At 54.2% G+C, this 20,578-nt stretch overlaps 9 protein-coding genes across 9 annotated transcripts; 5 read left to right on the forward strand and 4 right to left on the reverse strand.

The window, feature by feature from the left end:
* Positions 1-1,050: 1,050 nt before the first annotated feature.
* Positions 1,051-2,056, forward strand: M409DRAFT_49376 (uncharacterized protein; the record flags this gene model as incomplete). Its single annotated transcript, XM_033811226.1, has 2 exons — positions 1,051-1,540; positions 1,602-2,056. 2 exons carry the CDS (start codon positions 1,051-1,053, stop codon positions 2,054-2,056), a joined length of 945 nt encoding a protein of 314 aa, XP_033673746.1.
* An 888-nt stretch (positions 2,057-2,944) lies between these two features.
* M409DRAFT_62526 (uncharacterized protein) lies at positions 2,945-4,272 on the forward strand (the record flags this gene model as incomplete). Its single annotated transcript, XM_033815212.1, has 5 exons — positions 2,945-3,420; positions 3,470-3,626; positions 3,681-3,917; positions 3,993-4,131; positions 4,253-4,272. The coding sequence occupies 5 exons, from the start codon at positions 2,945-2,947 to the stop codon at positions 4,270-4,272; spliced, it is 1,029 nt and encodes a 342-aa protein (XP_033673747.1).
* A 561-nt stretch (positions 4,273-4,833) lies between these two features.
* Positions 4,834-6,639, forward strand: M409DRAFT_16813 (uncharacterized protein; the record flags this gene model as incomplete). The annotated part of the gene is made up of 5 exons (XM_033803779.1): positions 4,834-5,184; positions 5,233-5,271; positions 5,320-5,357; positions 5,406-6,151; positions 6,221-6,639. The coding sequence occupies 5 exons, from the start codon at positions 4,834-4,836 to the stop codon at positions 6,637-6,639; spliced, it is 1,593 nt and encodes a 530-aa protein (XP_033673748.1).
* A 262-nt stretch (positions 6,640-6,901) lies between these two features.
* M409DRAFT_16814 (uncharacterized protein) lies at positions 6,902-8,485 on the reverse strand (the record flags this gene model as incomplete). Its single annotated transcript, XM_033803780.1, has 1 exon — positions 6,902-8,485. One exon carries the CDS (start codon positions 8,483-8,485, stop codon positions 6,902-6,904), a length of 1,584 nt encoding a protein of 527 aa, XP_033673749.1.
* A 1,023-nt stretch (positions 8,486-9,508) lies between these two features.
* M409DRAFT_16815 (uncharacterized protein) lies at positions 9,509-10,437 on the reverse strand (the record flags this gene model as incomplete). Its single annotated transcript, XM_033803781.1, has 4 exons — positions 9,509-9,668; positions 9,716-9,793; positions 9,856-10,149; positions 10,208-10,437. 4 exons carry the CDS (start codon positions 10,435-10,437, stop codon positions 9,509-9,511), a joined length of 762 nt encoding a protein of 253 aa, XP_033673750.1.
* Positions 10,438-10,721: 284 nt separating this feature from the next.
* On the forward strand, positions 10,722-11,594 carry M409DRAFT_62528 (uncharacterized protein; the record flags this gene model as incomplete). The annotated part of the gene is made up of 2 exons (XM_033815213.1): positions 10,722-10,875; positions 10,960-11,594. 2 exons carry the CDS (start codon positions 10,722-10,724, stop codon positions 11,592-11,594), a joined length of 789 nt encoding a protein of 262 aa, XP_033673751.1.
* Positions 11,595-12,528: 934 nt separating this feature from the next.
* On the forward strand, positions 12,529-13,305 carry M409DRAFT_16817 (uncharacterized protein; the record flags this gene model as incomplete). Its single annotated transcript, XM_033803782.1, has 4 exons — positions 12,529-12,676; positions 12,738-12,789; positions 12,909-13,092; positions 13,156-13,305. The coding sequence occupies 4 exons, from the start codon at positions 12,529-12,531 to the stop codon at positions 13,303-13,305; spliced, it is 534 nt and encodes a 177-aa protein (XP_033673752.1).
* A 1,149-nt stretch (positions 13,306-14,454) lies between these two features.
* Positions 14,455-15,684, reverse strand: M409DRAFT_62530 (uncharacterized protein; the record flags this gene model as incomplete). The annotated part of the gene is made up of 1 exon (XM_033815214.1): positions 14,455-15,684. One exon carries the CDS (start codon positions 15,682-15,684, stop codon positions 14,455-14,457), a length of 1,230 nt encoding a protein of 409 aa, XP_033673753.1.
* A 1,929-nt stretch (positions 15,685-17,613) lies between these two features.
* M409DRAFT_62531 (uncharacterized protein) lies at positions 17,614-20,349 on the reverse strand (the record flags this gene model as incomplete). Its single annotated transcript, XM_033815215.1, has 1 exon — positions 17,614-20,349. The coding sequence occupies one exon, from the start codon at positions 20,347-20,349 to the stop codon at positions 17,614-17,616; it is 2,736 nt and encodes a 911-aa protein (XP_033673754.1).
* Between the last annotated feature and the right edge of the window lie 229 nt (positions 20,350-20,578).

Here is a 20,578-nt window from a genome sequence, read left to right on the forward strand (position 1 = left end):
GGAGGATATTTGTGATATACCGCAGGCAGATCGGAGGCGACCGAGATTCAAATGGTCGTGTGCATGTCGAGGCCTCCTGCGAGGCCGTGTGTCCAACTCAAATTGTGATGATCACCAAGTTCGGCCACACGTTACTCGAGTGGCAGTACGAGGGGACGAATGACAACGGGTGGACATGAAGTAAGAGGGCGCAAAGCGAATGAAGTTGCTCACCCTGGTGGTACGCAGGAACCCGTCGACCTGATGCCAATCTTGAAACGGGAAGTTCGTCACTGCGGTTCGCACACGGGCGTCTTGTGGCCGCCGTGACCTGTTCTCGACGGTCGCGAGAAGATTTGGAATGAAGGCTGCGCGTAAGACTTTGTAGAAGGGTATGCGTGCGGCCGGACGCCTGGATATCGGCGCGAGTGCTGACGAGGCTGCTGGGGAGATCGGGAGTGTACACTGCAATGGCGTATTCGTCCCGCCGCTGTCATGTGCGGCCGAACCTGCGCTACGTCGGGTCGGTGGAGAGCACGGCGGAAGGCGTGTATCGACGAGGTTGAAGAGAAGTATTAAGGCACAATGCGCGATGGTAGCGGTAGTCGTAGTCTGGAGGTCGCACACGCTTATATTGGCCCGCGCGGTCTGGATTCTGAAGTTCAGCTGTTGGCTCTTTGGAATCGGTCGCAGGGATCGTGCATGGCCGTCCAAACTCAATTCGGCGTCTTCATCTCGACATTCGCAGTGGTTTCGCCATAACTCCCCGGATCAGATGACTGTTGGATCGTTTAGACGTGTAATGATTGCCGTTTTGATATATGTTTGCTGAGTGATGCACACACCTGGGCCGCAGGAGCGCACTCACAATCCCGATTGTTTTGCTCTGAATGCTGAATGCTGCCGTAGCGCCCGTTGTCCATGGTCCGTGCCGGTACGTCACTGTCCTGCTTCGGTCGTAGGGTTGACGTTGTGTCACCTGACAGACCACACACTCGACCGACGACGGGCGGTGGCTTAGACTGTGAAACTGTCATCAGTCTGTGATGAATGTGAGTGCAGGAGAGCAGCATGCCGAATCCCCTCGCCGTGTCGCTGCGATGCGCCGTATTCTTCGTGCCATGGCTCGTCCATCTGCTCCTCGCTGATGTCGCTCTGTCCCTGTTGCTGCCCGTGTCGGCGGTAGCACCGACCTTGGCTTACAATCTCTCCTCGAGCATCGCAGAGTCGGTGTGGCGCGGCATCCAGTCCATCTTCACCCGCGTCAACCATGCCGAGATCATCGTTTCGGGCGCTGACAAGCTGCCTCGCGGTGAGAGTGCCATCGTGGTGGCCAACCACGTTGAGTGGACCGACTTCTACATGATACAGGAGGTCGCGGTGCACTGTGGCATGCTGGGGAGATGTCGATGGTTTGCCAAGCAGCAGTTGAGATGGGTGCCTTTCCTCGGATGGGGTCTGTGGGCAATGGGGATGCCGTTGGTCAGTCGGAAGTGGATGCAGGACCAGCGTGAGATGGACAGAGTCTTTGCCGGAGTGTTGCAGCGTCAGTGGCCGACATGTGAGTGGGGAAAAAAACAGACCGACCTGATCAGGCAGGAACGAGGCTGAACGTGCTGCAGGGCTTATATCCTATAGCGAAGCCACCAGATTCACCCAATCCAAACGTATCGAAGCCGAGAAGTGGTGCAAGGCCAACGATAAGCCTCTTCCGAAGCATACCCTCTACCCACGCACAAAAGGCTTCATCGCTTCCGTGCAGAAGCTACGGCAGACGCCCCATGTCAAGGCTGTGTACGACATGACCATTGCATATGCTAAAGACGACAAGCTGTTTCAGGCCCCTCCGACTTTCTGGCAGACTTTGTACCAGCCTCACCTGAACAAGAACTGGAAATTTTTCGTACACGTCGAACGGCATGAATTGCAGAAGCTTCCACGAGACACCGACCAATTGGCGAGATGGCTGGAAGAGCGTTGGATAGAGAAGGGCGAGCGACTTGAGCAACTGAGAGATCGACTTGCCAAAGGCTTACCATGGGAAGGCGACAGACCTGATACTAAAAAGCTCGATTGAAGGCAAAGCATGCCGCCTTGAGAGAGCACTTTCCGCGAGAGCTGCAAACCGACTGCTCGCAGTTTTCGGTGTCGTTTAGGATTCGTTCAGGACCAGGACAACGAAGCACTCTGCCTTCAACTCGACTGTGTAGCACTGTCCTTCGACATGAGTGATTTTGATCCTCTGAGGTGAACGGGCCAATCCTCACATCAGGAAGGACCGATTCACAGAAATGCCTACGCCTTTCGACCTGAACGGGCCAAACAACTACACTCCGATCAGATATTCATACGATTCAAGCTAGCGGTTTGAAAACAAGCACTGGCTCCTGGACAGCTGCAGGCACTGTCCATCCCCGTGCTGAGGCCCTCTCTTCGTCAAACCTTCCCGCGCACATACACGAGGTCTGCTTTGCGCTGGGCTTGTACGCAAACTTGGCGCATAAATTTTCGCCTCTTCTATCTGCTTACATTTTCTCGAAAACCTACTACAAGCTTGATAAGAGCACCAGTATCAACTGGCACGTCCATGCCGTCAGGCTCATCCCGAGCTGTTTGGTTAATGGATTGAGTCTCTCCACTATTTTATTTGATGGTGAGAGGGGAGAATGGCGCGCACGAGGAATGGGAGCTGCGGATATCGGGGTACACTGGCCTCACAGGCCTAACGCAAAGCTTTACGCTGGGATACCTTTTCTGGGACCTGTACATGTGTCGCCGCCATGTCCACATCTTCGGCTGGAGTATGGCTATGAATGCCATGGCATCTGGCACCATGTTCACCTTGGGCTTTGTGTGTTGCCAATGCGCCATCGCCTCATTCCTCGGTTGCTTAAAGGAGTTCTAGCCGCATGTGACGCCCTGAGCCCGACCCTCTACACTCAGTGTTCGTTACTGTTTGATCATAATGCCTCCTCAGTTTGCTTCTCAACTCGGATCGATGGGGCCCGACGCAGGATCCTCAAGCCCGTCCAAACAATGTCAGACACCTTTCGACGGTCAAAACGAGCCAACCCATGGGTCTACTATCAAGTCGTGGAGACTACTCTTGTGGCATGAGATACCGAAATGGCAGCAGGACAATGAGTACATAGTCTCTGGTTACAGGCTGGTCTCACTTCACATGATAGCTACCACACACACTTACACTGCCGCAGGCCAACCTCCGGGTCTGTATGGGTGTCCATTGCGAGTCTATTGTATCTCAACAATCAGACTGTTCAATGCGTATTCGCATATGCTCGGTGCGGTCGTTTTCATGATACTGCCACTTTACTTCTACAATCGACATTTCGTCGAAGAAGCGGGCGCACAGGTGCAATATTTGCTTGTTATATCCATTTACTGCCTCGGCGTCGCCGTATGCTTTGTCTTTTCGGCCACGTAAGTGCACAGTGTCTGGACATACAGCTGTCGCTAACAGTTGACATAGGTTTCATATCCTCTGTAACCATAGTTGCAACTATGCGCATTTCTGCAACAGACTTGACTACCTTGGCATTCTAGTCTTGATGTGGGGTGCAGGGGTTCCGACTATTTTCTACGGCTTCTTCTGCGACAGCAAGTTGAGATGGACCTACTGGATGACAGTGAGTAGAACTAACATAGCTTCTGTTTACCATTGACGCTGATCAGACGAATAGACAACTAGCACTGCTGTGTGCTGCACATACCTTACCCTAGCCCCTGATTTCGCATCGCCACGGTTCCGTCATTGGCGTGCCAGTCTCTATGCAGGCTTTGGGTTAAGTTCAATTGTTTTTGTACTCCATGGACTTCTCATATATGGATGGGAGGTCCAGAAGCAGCGTATGTCGTTGATCTCCATGGGCTGGATGGCCGTCTCAAATCTTGTTGGCGCCGCGATATACGCCACAAGAGTAAGTTGTCCCTGTACCCTTCGGCTTCTCCTCCTTTTCTTGGATCCGATTGCCGGTCACAGCTAATGTGGTCAGATTCCGGAGAGATGGCTGCCTCGCGTCTTCGATACATTTGGCGCCAGCCATCAAGTCTTTCACGTTGCAGTCATGATCGCTGCTTGGATCCACTTTCAAGGACTTGTCGAGGCTTTCCATCTAGCTCGTGGCATGACGGGTACATGCGGTGAGTGATGGCGCAGAGCGTCGTCAGGGCGAAGGCAGAAATATCGAGTCAGTCATACAATCAGGACAGTAAGTCGTCTTCGGAAGAATTTTCAGAAGACGCAATTTGATAGCAGGCTCGTTTCGTACGTAGTACGTACTTCGTTTCTGGAGCGTGTCTCCACGTTATACCTCTGGCATGTTGTGCGGGGAGATCTTTACTCAATATCATGTAGGTCAACGATGAGACCAGCTATACGGAAAGCCATTCCAGGAACTCCTCGAGCAGCTACATCCAGGACAATGCTTACTACTACTACTGATGAGTTAGCGCGCTGAAAACGAGCACGAATGCGCCAGTACGAGGCATGCACACAGCTGCAGCTCCAGCCTTCCAGCCGCCTTTTGCTCGCCTCCACACATCGTCGAGGCCAATCAATTGCGCTGTACCACATGCCAGCTGACGATTACGGCCGGAGTCTGGAACTCAGAGGCACTCACGAACCGCATGAAACAAGTAAAATGTACGCTGAAGCGCCGTATAGGCGACCATATTGGTTCAACCCGAAGGATTTGGGGGTTTGGAGAATTAGTGGCATCCTTAAGGCACTACTGTTGGAAGTCACGGCACAGCACCTTTCATTCATATCTATTGTTATATAGGTGCTGTAGCCTGTTCTGCAGTACTTTGTGCACCCACCGCAACTCTACCACCATGGCTGCCTTCAGCCTCGCACAAGTCGGTTTCGTGGCTCTTGGTCTCCTCCTCTTCAAGATCGTCTACGAAATAATCAAGTCCTACAACTTCGCCCGGTTCGCCAAAGCCAATGGCTGTGAGAAACCACACAACGTATCTGGATCCTGGCCGTTCTCAATCATCAATGGCTGGCAGCGTCTGTTCCGATTCATGGACATTGTGAACAATGGTGGCGATGTGATTGAAGATGGGTTCGGGCGTCTTTTCGAGCATGCCAACACCGTTCAAGCCACGCAGTTTGATGGGTCCGTTGAGATTGATACCATTGAGCCTGCGAATATCCAGGCTATGCTTGCGACGCAATTCAAGGTGGGATAGGTGAATGTTGTGAGAAGGCTGCCGTTAACGCTTGGACAGGACTTTGGAATGGGCAAGATGAGGATCAATCAATTTTACGTGAGAAGCCATATCCTTTGGCAACGGCCCAGCAACTAACATGACCAGCCGATATTGGGCAACTCCATCTTCTCGAGTGATGGCAGGTTTGTAGTCACCCCCTCTCGCCATCTTACCCCGACTAACAATCACAGCGACTGGGAACACTCACGATCACTCTTCCGCCCCCAATTCAACCGCGAGCAGATCAACGACATGGAAGAGACCGAGCAAGCAGCCCAACAGCTCATCAACGCCCTAGGCCCAACAGACAGCACAGGCTGGACCAAAGGCACCGAACTCCTCCCCTTACTCTACAACTTCACGCTCGACACAGCCACAGCCTTCCTCTTCGGCGAATCCGTCAACTCCCAAGCCATCAACACCTCACCACAACACCACACCAACCCCCAAGAAACCTCCCAAGCAAAACAATTCATGGCCGACTTCGAGCTCGCCAGCGAATACATGATGCACCGCATCCGCGGCCAATCCCTCTACTGGCTCGCCGACGGCCTCCCATTCCGCCGCGCCGTGCGCCGCATCCGCGCCTTCACCGAGCACTTCGTCCAGCGCGTGCTCGACCCGGCCGCGCGCGAGAAAGCCGCCGCCACCACAAGCAAGAAATACAACCTCCTCGCGGCCCTCGCGACGGAAACCCAAGACCGCACCGAACTCCGCAACCAGACCCTCGCCATCCTCATCGCGGGCCGCGACACGACCGCGGGCCTTCTGGGGTGGTCCTTCGAGCGCCTCGCCCTCCACCCGGACGTCTTCGACAAACTCCGCGCGGCCATCCTGAGGGACTTCCCACCCGGCGGCGAACCCATCACCTTCGCGAAACTGAAGGCCTGTCGCTACCTCCAGCACTTCCTGAATGAAGTCCTGCGGTTACATCCTAGTGAGTGGCCCCCTCCCCCCTCCTCCCTTCCCATACCACCCAAAAACTAACCCCTTCCCCCTCAAACAGACGTCCCCATAAACAACCGCACAACAACCCGCCCCACCACCCTCCCCGTAGGCGGCGGCCCCACCCAAACAAGCCCCATAGCCCTCCCGGCAAACCGCACCGTAACTTTCTCCGTCTACCTCCTCCACCGGCGCACCGACCTCTGGGGCCCGGACGCGCTCGACTTCCGCCCGGAACGCTGGGGCGAAGGTAAGATCCCCGCGTGGCAGTTCTTGCCGTTCAGCGGCGGGCCCAGGATTTGTTTGGGGCAGCAATTTGCGTTGACCGAGGCCGGGTATGTGCTTGTGAGGATGTTGCAGCGGTTTGAGGGGGTGGAGGGGGTTGGTGGAGGGGAGCGGTTGAGGAAAGGGATTGGGTTGACAATGTGGCCGGCTGAGGGGGTGAGGGTTAGGTTTAGGAGGGCGGGGGGTGGGGAGTAGGTCGTGAGGGGATGCAGGGGTGAAGGTGGTAATTCTCATAATGGTCATGACGTGTGAATCCATCGATAGCTAGCGTAAAACATCTCTCAGAAACGCTACGGAGCGAATAGTCTCTTCTCTCCCCGAAACTCCTTCGCTAAAAATGATCATCCCACGCTAAATGATGCAGTAGTATAAAAACACATGCTCCCCTCCCGATCCTCGACCCTACCAAAATGCAAATCTCGATGCCTCATCATCAAATACAAAGTAGAAAAAGCCCCTACTTCTTCCCAAGCTTATAACTCAACCGCTTCAGCTTGCCCGAGTCGTTCTTCGTCGACGGTTGCTTGGTGGATGTAGCGGGCTCAGGTGGCGGCTCGACCATCTCCCAAGGCAAGACCTCATTCTTCTTGATTTGCGGTGCTTGACAGGGTCGATCTCTGAGGGTGGTGTCGCTGGGAAAGGCACGAATGGGCGAGACCGATTTCGCGCGATCTGCTGGTGCGATGCTCGATGCCATGGTCGTGGGTCTTGTCGATGGAGATGGTACGGCGGAGAAGGTTGGCGAATGTACTGGAGGTGTGACGACGGTTGATGATCCGCTGGAGATGTTGGAGCTTGATCGTTGTTGAAAGTAGTTCGAGGGACGCGAGAAGTTGCGCACGAGTCCTGGACTTGCGTCTGTGCCTGGGCTGCGTGAGATGATTCGAACGCTCTGCTTAGATCCTACGTCCCGTTCTTCAGCAATGGGCTCAACAAATTCCACTCTGGTAGCAGATAGAGGAGACCGCAGCGTTGGATAGCTCGTAGGTGGTTCAAGAACGTCTGGTCCTGCACTCTTAACCATGACCTCGTCAGAATCAGTGAGCCAGAACGTCGCAGTGGGATCCATCGCGGAGTTGAGCTGTGCTGAAGCTTTGATTGAATCTTTCGGGCGTGCTATTGACGCTGGGTCGGAGACTGGAGTTCGCGGTGAAGCATCAGGAGACGTGGCCGCGCCGCTAGAGAAGTCTCGATCCTGAAGCGTGGGTAGTTCTGGCAGATCCAGCTCCGGTGAAGTTGCCCATGCATGATCAGCTGAGTGTGAGGGCGAGTGCAAGAATGTCTGATCAATGGGGCCTCTCAGAGCCGGATGTATCATGATTGGAGGTGGCGGAGAATCCATCGTCCTAGCACTCATCGGTCGGTCGTCCTTAATCTCCGCGACCTGAACAGTGGTCCTCTTCTTGTCCTGCGACTGACGCACAGCGGGTTTGCTCGAGGTCGAGCCAAACCGTCTTCTCGGAGACTGCCCACGACCACTGGAGCCCATTGATATAATCGAACTTCTCTTCATCCTGTCCGTGTCCCTCTGATCACGCTTTGTGCTTTCTGGCAGTCCGTCCCACTTGCTATTCACCTTAGGCACATGGTCTGGCAGTTTCTGAGACGAGACACCAGCCATGACGGCAGTAACAGACTTGGCGCCTTTCTGAGCGGTTTTCTTCCTCTCATGCTCGGCGAACTGGTCGAGAGCAGAGGTCGATGGCTCTTTCAACGTGAGGAAGCTCAACACGCCTGAACTCTTCCTCTTGCTGGGCTGACGTCCACGCGGATGATAATCCGAGGCATTGCTGTCCTTGGAGTCGTGGCGGTGATGTCGTTGATCGGTCTTCAAGATGGGCTTGCTCGGTACTCGTCGAACGGTCGGGAGGGTATGTTGGTGGACAGGCACGGGCTGGATCTCGCCATGGATGTCATCTCCAGACTGCGAAGTCTCACTGGCAACGACCTCGTCCGGCGACTTGTTCCTCACTGCCAACCTGGGCAGACGTCGTGGAGTGGCATTGTTGAGGTCCAGAGGGTTGGGCCTGGTGCTCGGCATCGAGAGATACTGCGAGGTCCGTGTCAGTGACGATCCCGACGATCAGCCTAACGGTCCCATGTCGTGCCATGAATCGCGCTGTTGCTTGCTTTCCTCGACGAACAACAAACATACCGAGGACTGCATTTCATGCCGTGCAAAGCCGTCAGCATGCCGCGGACGGGCAGTTGCGAGCATTGCAGGGCCTGTGCAGAGAATGCGAGGCAGGATCAATTGGGCGAATGGAGGTGATGCTGGGGGGGAGATGGTGAAGATGGAACAGGAGGAAAAGCAGACGTTCGCTGCTGACATACCTCGCTCCTGGGACGCACAACAGGGCCTACTCGAGTGGAGTGGCTGTCTCTAGTGGTGACTGTTGGAGAGTGTAGGCGAGGGTGGCGTCTTCAAAAGCAGCGTTCGCGACGGCAGAGGCGCTGGATATCCGCCGCTCGCTTCTCCAACACGCGGCATGCACGTGGTGGCCAGATCCGTCCCAAACTCCGCACGGTTGAGAAAAAGGAAGCGACGATGGCAAGCTTCGACAGAGTCAGACTTCAAATATTTCCCTTCCCACCTCCCGCCACAATCATCATCAACGACATCACGACCCTCGAAAATCCGGCGAAGTTGAGCCTACGACGACGCAGTGAAGGGAAATTGCTCGCTCGTCATTCTAGGAGGTGGTGGCATTGGCGGGGCTGCGCATTCGTTGATGGCTGCTTCCCTGGCACGTAGGAAGGCAATCGCGGCTGTCCCGAGGCGGGCGATTCGGACATCTGCGAGATCTCCACCAACACCTTCTATGCAGGCGTTCCCCGGAATGGACGGTCCGTCTCCTGGGCTCTTGGTCTCTTGTCCTCGTGTCTGCCTCGTTGACGCCATTCCACCAATCGAGAGGAATTGTGTAACAGCCACTCGTTCACCCAGAGGGACTTTCGGCATGTGATTGTGTCGACATAGCAGAAATGGGAGACTTGCTGCGTCTTGGCTGTTGACCTGCTGTCTACGGTCTGTCTTTATTATTCCCCGAGCCCTTCTCTCATGCTATCGCTTCGTGGTCAAACCCTCCGCATAAAACCACTCTTCCCAGTGGGTTTTCGACGGAGCCCGCTGCACAATCCCCCATCTCTGCATCTCATCCTGCACGTCCATATTGATAGGGTCCCTCGTCGTGCTATGCCAATGCTCGAAATCGACAAGAGACCTACAAATCACGTCAGTTCTATCATGCATCACACCGGAATGTCTTACAGAGTCTGCGTCTCCGCCTCCCACAGAATATTCCTCAAAGCACAATCATAAGGATCAAATCCCAACCTCCAAACTTGTCTGTCGCAAAATCTATCAGCTTCACCATTCTCCTTCTCATCATGGTAAGTAAAAGGGCATACTTCAACGCCACCACAAAAGCCCTCCGAATCTCCGCCTTCCGTGGCTCCTCCATACTCCAAAACTTCAAATCCATCAGATCCCTCCCGGGCATCAAAGTCATGACGATATACGCAATGTATCCACCAGGCATCGGTCCATCGTCGCCTTGGACGACGGTTTTCGTTGCCACGAGGTGGGGTAGAGACGGCGATTTGGTATCGGCGAATGTTTTCAGAGCTCTCAGTTCGTCCTTGGTATGTTCGCTTGGTCCTGGTATGGGTGTTGTGAGGCCGCCGGCGAGGACGGATGGTGCTCTACGGACATCATAAGCCGAGAAAGACTGTGAAGCCATGAGTGAAAAAGAGGACGTACTGCACTTTGCACTTCAGCACGAATAAGTCATCTTTCCCGTCTTGTGGCCCTCCAGTCTGGCCTTCAGGTTGTATCCGTCGACAAATGTACAATATTCGTGCCTCTGCATCGTCCTTTCGAAAGTCTGTTATCGGCCTTACTCGCTCAAAAGCTGAGCCCAGATCCGGGAAGTCGACGATGGGATCCAGAAGCCGGTCTGCATCCTCGACTGTGAGGCCGTGGTTGGCCATGGCTCGTCAAGAATCTTGCATGTAACTGTTTTGAAGAGGTGTTGAGATCAAAGTCTTGCTTTGCTGGTTATTGGGTGTCACTTAGTCCGACTGCCGATCACGGAAAAGTGGAAGTTGGAAGCTCGAAGATGGTGGCTGGTAGAGCAGAGCTCTTTGGCTGCATCATTGCTTCCACATTCTATGAGAAGTAGGTAGACATTGTTTACAATCCTGCAGGCGTCTATTACTTTTCTCCCGTTCAAACTGTGTTGAGAGAATACTTTTCACCACCAGATCGACCGATCATGGCGACGAATGAGAGAAACATCAACTTCCCTCAAGACCGAGGTCGAGAAGACCCCATCTACAAGCCCGCGACAACTCCCAGCGAAAATGCAAAAAATTCTGCAGCATTCATCTTCGTCCACGGTCTCGCAGACAGTGCAGCAGCAATAGAAAGTCAGTTAGTTCCTCACCAATCCACTCCCATTCCCAAAAACCCTCAACAAACGATACCAAAGACCAATCACTAAAATCTTCCAGACGTCGGCGACCAATTCCAACAAGGAAACAAACTCCCCTGGCTGAGCTGGATCTTCCCCAACGCCAAACACAACCCCATAACAATGGACAAAGCCTGGTTCACGCCCAACAGCCTACCCTACCTCACACCCTCACGGCCTGAGCTCGTACCAGACGAAGACGAAGAAGGCATGCTGGAGACTGTCGCGTATCTCGAATCACTGATAGACACCGTCGTCGAATCCGGCACACCACCAAATCGCATCGTCCTCGGTGGTTTCAGTCAAGGCTGCGCGATGAGTTTACTTACCCATCTCACGTCCTCGAAGTATAGCGGGCAGCTGGCGGGGATCGTGGGGCTGTTGGGGTATCTGCCGCTGTCGGATCAGAAGCAGCGGATTCAGGAGATTCGTACTGAGAAGGGCCTGAAGTGGAATGAGGAGCGTAAGGTGCCGGTCTTTCTGGCGAGGGGCACGAAGGATGAGTTTATTCCGAGGAGAGCGTGGTTGTACACTGTTGATGCTTTGAAGGAGCTTGGCGTTGAGGAGAGTGTGACTGACGTCCAGATATATGAGGGCTTGACGCATACGTTGAATGGAGCCTTGCTGCGTGATCTTTGTGTGTGGTTGGAGAAGGTAGTGCCCGCAATAGAATGATGATGTATTGATGCCGGCGACGACAGTTCCCATCAATGGTGCGATTCGATCCCAGCCTTCCTTGTTCTACCTTTGAATCCTCAGATCGTCCCGTGCATGTGTTCCCGTCTATTGGGCGTCTTCCGCCTAACCATTGACATAGGCCACGGATGTGAGGCAAGTAGAATCCGGTCGGGCATTCATTGTTCTGCTCGGCTCTTGAAGACCACTGCCGGCCTTGTTTGACGAATTCTTCTCGCAGCTGAAATTGCCTCCACGTACAGTTAATCTCGTGTTTTGTACAGTCCTCATCAAGGTGTACACGTGAGGAGGTACTGGGTCGGTAGGTTGGTCATCGGCCAGAGCTTTAGAGTTTCAAGGGTCTGGATCTCAGGCTGGGAGCTCGGTCGTTCCTGCGTCGACAGCAACAAACAAGGCTTGGAATCTCTTGAAGCAAGATGCTTTCCCTCAAACCTCAAGCTTTCGTCCCAACACATGCGATCGAATGTTTTGTCACCTCATCGCACACGAGTTGTTTCCCGGTCGGCGCAAGTCGATCACACGAGCAGTCGCGTCTAGCGTCGGTCGGTACTGTACCCCAGACTGCGGGGCCGCTTGCCGCTAGAAGGCGTCGCAGGCCGGGGTGGTGTGATTGGGCGATGGGTGGCATGGGCATGGCATGTTGTCTCATCAGCTTCAACCACAGCTGTGAGGTCACGCGCGTCTCAGGGCGGGGTGAGGTGAGGTGAGGTGATCGGGTCTGACAAAGGAGACGCCGCGAGCTCGACTCTCTCTTCCCAAGCAAACAGCTCTCTTCCCTCCTCTCTCCTCTTTCATCCAACCAACCAACCATCCACCCAGTCTTGCCAGCCAGCCAGCCATTGTTCCTGACTACTGCAACCGAGTGCTTGCTTGCTTGCCCAGCCAATCCACGCCCGCATTCCACCCAGCTACAATGTCCGCCGAAGTACAAGAGCAGCCGTCGTTGACCAAGGTCGACTCTGCCGTCGATGACACCGTGCCCGCATCGCCTACCGAGAGCAAGGTGAAGCACCGGAGAACGAGCAGCACCGTGAGTGGTGTCTTCAACATCAATGACCTTGGTGAGACCGCATCGTCCAGCCTGATGAGAGAGCTCCAACCCCGCTGACACAGCCCCTCCAGAAAAGGAAGGAGTAGAACTCAAGATCGCTCCAGAGACCCAGAAGCTGAACTGGTGAGTCCATCTCCAAGCCTGGCATCCCCGTGATGATGAGAGTGATGCGATGTTGCTGTTATTGCCTCACCTCACTCGCTCCTGCCGTTTCCGAACATCGGACGCTGATCCGTAAGCAGGAAGCTGAACACATCGCCCACGTCAATTGACGACAAGGAGGTCCTCAAGAAGCTCCTGACAACACCCCCCATCAAGAAGATCGACCTCGCCTTCCCGCTAGGCCTTGAGGTCACCGCGCGGAACCTCAAAGGCGTCACCATCAAGGATGCCATGGATGCCATCCACAAGCAGTTCAAGAAGAAGGTGAGCATGACCCATCTATCGTTCTCAATGGAGGTTCAAAGCTGATTGTAATCCGTCCCGCAGGCCGATGATGAGCTAGAAAACCCCTACCTCGCTGGATTCGAGTGGGACCGAGAGGAATGCTACACCAAGTTCATCGTACACCAGAAAGCCACAGGAGAGGCACCAATCGGCGGCTCCAAGAAGAAGAAGGGCAAGAGCGAAGACGCCTAATCGCTATAATGAACACCGAAGAACAAGCCAGAAACCTTCTCGTTGCTGCCGTTCGTTTCAGCAAGTGAAGGATGGGCGGATCGTTGGAACCAAGAATTTTTCGGGGGAAATGGAAGAACACCGTTCCCCAATGGCGTCGAACACTTGTATCGGAGCAGCATCTGCTGGGGTGTACTGGTAGACGTTAGCGTTGTTGCTCTCGGATAGACGCTGATATGCAACTTGCACTCTCCTTGCGAAATTTCCACCTCGAGATCTCGATCCCGTGACCTGCTTCCCCTTTCAGCCCTCCAGAAACGGCAGTTGCTGAACAAAACAAGTAATTGCTCAAGTTTGCCACATCTGTATTAGGACCACCGGCCAACAGTATTAGCTCAACATGGCTCGTTCCTGAGGCTCTGCAGAGGAGAGAGAGATTGGTAGGAGGGAACATCTTAAAGCCGCTGAAACGCTGCAATAATAGAAACAACTCCGCTCTATCTCAACCTCTAGCAAAGAACACAAATGCTGTACACTCAAGACCAAATCAAGTTCCAGCAGAAAAGCCTCCTTTTCCCAATAAAGGAGGTAACAAAAAAAAGATGCACGCAGGCATGGGTATCGAAAGATCCATAAACCTTCAAATGCAAAAAAAAGTCGACTCCCCCCTTTGTTCCAACAGCACCGCCGCTCACCAGGTTGGAGGATGGTGGTGGTGGTGGTGGTGGTGGTGGTGGTGGTGGTGGTTGCTGGATCGAAAGGGCCAGCCGTAGAATACAATTCGCGCTTCATCGCATTTCCTTCCCACTCGAAGAACGCCACGCTGGTGGTACATTCATATGCGCTCTCTCTCCTTCTCCCTCCCCCTCTCTCTCTCCGGAAAGTCGTCTCGCTCGCTCGCTCGATGCGTCTGTTCTGTCTGTCTGGGTTTCGTCAAGTAGCTACTTGTATCGGCATTAAATGGTGGTGGTGGTGGTGGTGATTATGATTAGTGAGTGACGTTTTTCGATTCGCGAGCCTGCTGTAGTAGCTCTAAAGTCGTCTGATAGGCCGTCCGTGAAAGGATTCTGATCGTAGTCGGTAACTTCTTTCTGGGCCGATCCCTGCCCGGCGTCCTAGGATTTTGTTGGAGGTCGTATGTCATCTTTTCGTGCTTTGCTTGCTGCATCTCTACAGTTTCTGCTCCTGAACTGCAGGTGGCTCCTCGCTGGCTGGTGATTCTGCTTCTGATCTGTTCACTGCTGTATCTGAGCTTGCTGACGAGTCCATCTTCATCGCCTTCTCTGAGCTGGCCGCTGAATCCGTGAAAGGCTTCTCGGCAAGCCAGTGGTAGCTCGTGGTGATCAAGCGTGCCTTGTCTGCCTCGATGAACGAGTCGCAGTCTTTTGTGAGGCGGTCGAAAAGCGTCTTGAAGTGCGTGGGCAAAAGACCCACTCGAACCAGGCCAAGGAGAGCGCGCCGAGCCGTGCGGAAATAGTCGTCGGCTTTGATAATCAAGGGCCACTGGACTCCATCGATGCTCGCATTGTTAGATTCCAACACTCTGAACCCAGCCGCTTCCAACGACTTCGCCAGACTCTCCGGAGTCGGCGTACCAACGGCCCCAATCAACGGCTTGATCCTCTTCATCAACTTCTGATGATACGGGTCCTCCGGATCATACGCATCCAAACTCGCCCAATCCAGCAACGACAACTTGGCCCCCGGCTTCAACACGCGGAAAAGTTCCTGACACAGCTTCGTGTGATCCTTGGCAAGGCTGAAAGCCTGAATCTGGTAGAAGCCATCGAAGTGGTTATCCGGGAGCGGGAGTGGCAGATCGTTAAAGTCGGCGCGGATGAATTCGTTGGAGAGCTTCTTTTCCTTGTTGAAGGCCTTGGCGCTGGCGATTTGGTCGGCGTCGATGTTGAGGCCGGTGACTTGTGCGCCTGTCACTTTGGAGATGTGCGCCGCCACTCGGCCACGGCCGCATCCCAAATCGAGCACTTTGGCGTTGGGAGGGAGTTGGATTTCCTTGGCGATTTGTTCCTCGTACAGGATTTGGTTCATGGTGAGTCCTTCGTCCAAATCCATTGCTGGCGGGATGTACATTTTCTCCAGCTCGCCAATTGCGCACAGATGATTCAGCACGCTGTAATAATCCGCCAGACACTGGCCGACCTTTTTCTGGTAATCCGGCCCCAGCGTTTCGATCATCATCTTCTCGTCCGCCCAGTCGAGGTCGTAGATGATGTACGAGTTCATGAACGAGTCCACTTGCTCGGGCGTCAGTCCTCTCAACACGCGAAACGATCGCACGGCCGTTTCCAGGCGCCGCAATCGTTTGTTGCGAGTGCCTCGTGACTTTTTGCTCAAGTCCAGCTTGGGCGAGGCGATCGTAGGCTCCTGCGGTGTAGCCATATCTGCCAACATGGTTGTGATTGTTGCTGCGAGGTAGCGACTGGTGAGGCGCGAGCCAGCAGTTCAACAAACAACAAAACCCTAGTCAGTGGCCCTGCGGGTTTCAGGCAGGAGATGATGAGTGACAGGCAGCTGTGCCGAGAGAAAGCGACTTCTGCAGCGTTGCAGGTGACCTCTGTCGTCAGGCGAAAGAGGTGGTGTACAGGACAAGGCTTTTGTTGAAAGTTGGCAGCAGGGGTTTGGAAAACCGTCTTACAGCAGCGAACAGGTTATGAAAGAGTAGAAAGACGCGACTTTGGATTTCTCGCGGTCGAACACAGTCATCAGGTTTCAGCCACGGGACCTTCAGCAATCCGCGAAGCCGGCGCGAGATTAATCGGCCAATCCAACGGATGACAAACCTTGCAACCCAGGACGGGGCAGACCCCGTCACGTGTGGGTTGAAAAGGGCAGCAGACAGATGATTCAACCCTCTGAACAGCCAGTGGTTCTAGCACGCAGGGAGGGCGGGCTGAATTTAGCGCCGCAAAGTAGTCGGTGAGGTAAGAAGTGAAGCATAAAACAAGCCTTTTTCGGCTCGCGCCCAGCACGTGTTGGAGAGCTCGGAATTCCGCCAGAAACATGATGAATGAAGCGGGAAATCGATCCGGCTGTGCTGTCCGCCTTGTGCGCGGATACCAGCACAACGTAGCCGTGTTGTTGTTGACCACGCCCGGAGCTCGAGTCTCGTCGCCAGAAAGTCGTACGAGAGAGGAACGGCCCCGCCGTAGTAGAATGGTGGCCCTGAGGAAGCTGTTGGCTGGCTGGGATCAGCAGATGCATCCGCTTCCGCCCTTTCGGCATACGGTGCCATGGCCGTTGTCATTTCCAGCAAACGGCCATCCAGCACATCGTAAAATCTCGGGCGCTTCCTAACACCGAAAGCCGGAAGGGGTAGTAGGCCAGCCAGCAGAAAAGGCGAGGCAGCCCAGCGCCGGCGGGTGTAGCGGTCCTCGCAACACAGTCACCTTCCCATCCATGGGGTGAGGTCCGCCGCGACCTGGCAGGAAGCGCGACTGCTGCAGTGCTGCTGATGCGTGACGTCGACCGAGCCCATCCAAGTTCCAACCCTGCGGGCGTCTAGCAAAGCGGCTTACCACAGCAGCAGCAGCGACCTTCCTACCGCGGCCACTCCTTCGTGACCCGATCCCTCTCTGTCTCTACCACATACCGCTAGCGGATGGCTTGACGAAGCTAGACGAGCGAGCGAGACGAAGAGGGAGACGTGCGCTGACGCGATTCGGCGCTGAGGGGAGGATCCGTCGTGCATGCATGCACACCTCTCTCACCACCCTGCTGCTGCTGTCATCTTCAGCCTCATCATCCGTGCTGCGCGGGAGATGATGATGACGATGATGCGAGGAGCCTGTCAGACCGGCTGAGGGCTGCAGGGTTTTGGCCACGGCGGATATCTTGCGGCAATCGTCCAGGAAGAGGGACCCACAAAAAAACAGAACGACGACATTGTGTGAGAATGCCGACTGAAAGTGCCCTGTGGTGAACAGGAAGATCTCTTTGCAGAGGTGAAGATAGCGAGGTGAAAAAATCGACAGACTACCAAGCCCTTGCTGTCGGCCTCCGCGGGATCGCAAGCGTGCCGCTGACCAGGCAGGAATAGGCTAACATGCCGGCACGACGACAACCAATTTTTATCGTGAAGGATTGCAGTCGAATACCCGAGTCTGCCATACGCGAACCACGGAGTTCAGGATTGTTATGTCAGTCTTGGATGTCGTTCGGCTCGGCGTTGCTGACTACATGCACGAGCCGATGACAATGTGCGAATTCGGTACGCTATACGATACGCGTATCCTCACTCAAAAACACCAGCGATGGACACTTCAATACGAGCAATGTTGGTCTAAATCAAAAGGGTATCATTCTCGCAAACTACAACAAGCTCTCATACTTGTCAAGACCGGACTTCTGCGAGCCGGACATACCACTCTGCTGCTGTTGCTGGGCCGGCGCGGCTGCTGGCGGCTGTAAGCTTGGGAAGTTATAACTCGACTGCCCTATCCCTTGAGGGCTTGTAGGTGGCGGTGGTATGCCAAACGATCCTGTCGACCTAGGCGCGCCTCCGATGCCATTTATATTAGACTGCTGAGTCGACCGTGACGTTGGACTCTTAGCGGCTGCGGACCAGTCAATGCTGGAACCGCTCGAGGCGTTCGACTGCTGCGCTGGCCGCATTGGCATGGTCGAGGTTGATGAGCTGGTAGAGCGGCCGGGTTGCAAAGGCTGGGAGAACTGGCTGTTTGGCGTCAGAGCAGTGAATGCTGCAAGATCAGGTGTGATTGATCGTTGTGTGGACGATTGCTGCCGAATAGAAGACATCGCTGGCTGAGGCGTTCTTGTGCCGGACGCTGGTGTCTGCCACGAAAAGGTAGGAGTGTCGTTGAGTTTGGACGAGGACGAACTTCGAGGGTTCGCAGGGACCGCGGCCGGCGCTCCCCAGTCGTTCATGAGGTCGTTGTTGTCTGCCTGTTTGCGTCCAGAAACGAGGGTCTCGAAATCCGCATCGTCACCATTGCTCAATTCGTTGCTCGATCCAGATACGCCAATGGCATTACGACTACCTGCGTTGACTCTGCCAACACCCGCTGTGCCGTTGCTGGACGATAGCTCCTGTAGTTTTCTCGTGTGCTCCCGCTCAATCTTCCCACCCATGCTCTTGATCAAGCTCATGAAAGCTTGGAATTGCTGCAGATTGAGCAACGGCCCCAGACTCATGCTCCAGAGGATCGGTAGAACCTCCATAGCCAAGAAGTCGGAGTCAGCCACCTCGCCGACTTGTCGAAAAACTCGCAGTGCCGCCATCATCACGCCGGGCTCCTTTGTCTTTATCCCCTTCATTAATGGGACAACTTTCTCCTGCACAGTATACTTGTCCAAAATGACGCTACTTGATGAGTTTTTCTTCTTGTCAGGCACACCAATGCCATTCAGATCATCGTCGTTCGAGCTGTCTCCAGAGGGTGTACCGCCACATAACGTGTAGAACGCCTCCAGACCTCGAATCTTGATGGCCAGACTGCTCGTCTTGGCGAAAACATTCGCAATGACAGGGAACAGCTCATTCTTCGCTGTGGAAAAGTCCAACACAGTCAACACGAATGGCAGTGTACTGAGGGCCGCATCGACCAGAGCGTGAGTAGGAGACTCAATGGCAACCAGGATTATCGGCAGGATGTCATCCCTGAACTCCTTGCCAGAGCAGTTGGCCGCAACAGTCTCCATGTTTTCCAGAAGGATCATCAACCCAGCCTCCTTGGAGGTATCTTTTTCTGCTGATCTATTCGTGATGAAGATCTCCCTGAGTTTTGGCACCACACGCTCTGTGAATGCACGTTTGCCAGTGGGCATTGCTTTCACCATAGCGAACACATTGGTCATGATCGGTGCAAGCAGATCCTTATCCTTCATCTCCTCAAGCAATGCCGGCAACACCTTCTTTTCGAGAACGCTCTTGGGGAACTGGGGCATGATCTTCGGCAATCCTCGCATGAATTGGGTCTTTTCGTTTGGAGTCTTGCCCGGCAACGCATCTAGAAATCGAATCGTAGACACCAAGATGTTATCGAAGTAGCTGGCCTCTTGAAACTCCCTCGCTGACATTCGTTGGGCTGGTCGTCTCGTTATGAGCCGTGGCAGGAGCTCTGATGCGAGCTTCGGCGGCAGCGGATGAGATGATGGTACAAGGAAGTTGTTGTTCTGGGTCGGTACCGTAGAAGAGCTGGAGAAGACCCTCTTGTATGAAGAAGGTGACCCTCCAACACTTATTGGCGAAGTATGAGGATGGTTATACAGTGCGACAATCAAAAGTCCCAGGCTGAAGAGATCTGCCGACGCCGTCAGACTATTGTCCAACACAAAATCCGGGCTGGTGAAGTCCAGATTCAATTGCACAAGCCGGGGCAGTCGTGGATCATGATTGAGCACTTCGTGCAGACTTATAGGTGGTAGGGATGTCGCCGCCGTACTGCTCTCGTGAGGGCCACAAAATGCCAGTCCAGATATCTTCCAGTCTCCCTTGTGGTTCACCAGCACAGCCTCAGGCGTCAGATTCGCATGGACCAGACCTGCACTCTCGTGCAAGAACTCCAGTCCTTTGCCCAGCTGCAATAGCCCTTTCTGTATCTCCAACTCATCAATCTCTAATTCCCTCCTCTTGCGTGTGCCGTCTGACTCTTCCACGACATATCTGCTCGCCCGGCCACCTGTCCGCTCTTGCTCATCTTTCTCCTGTAGCAACGCCGCCAGACTACACGTCACAGGCTCCGTCGCGAACATCAAACCCCCATTCCTTGTCTCTTCCACCGGCTCAGCCAGCTCCAAGATGGAAGGATGTCGCAATCGAGCAAGACTACTCGCTTCCCTCTTCAACCGCTCCAGAACCTCTTCATGAGCGCGTTTCAGCGAGCTCGCACTGCTCCTCCCACCCAACCCACCACTCGGAGCTTCCAAGCTCTTTTTCTCAAACACGAACACCGAAGCCGCCTTGCCCGTCTGCTTTCGCTTCGCATCGAATATCTTCCATGGTCCTGCTGTGCTGCTCGGTTGCGGCGCGATGGAGTAGTTGCTCGAGATGTTGGATTGGAACGATTTGAGAGCGTTGGAAAACATGGTGGCAGAAGTCCCAGGACGCTGGCTATCTTTCGTGCTTCGTGATCATGTCGTACAGTAGGCAGCCGTCATCTAGGATTTCCTGGTCCAGCCGAAAGGTCAGCAGATCAATGGCAGGAGGTATCCCGCAACAATCACAAGGCCAGATACGCTATGCAGTAAAGAAAGGTTAGAAGACAGAAAAGTTGACTGTGTGAGGTGGTTGAGATGGATTCACTTAAGGTCCCTT

Source organism: Zasmidium cellare, assembly GCF_010093935.1.
Source record: "Zasmidium cellare ATCC 36951 unplaced genomic scaffold M409scaffold_2, whole genome shotgun sequence".
In the NCBI taxonomy this organism is placed as follows: Eukaryota; Fungi; Ascomycota; class Dothideomycetes; order Mycosphaerellales; family Mycosphaerellaceae; genus Zasmidium; species Zasmidium cellare.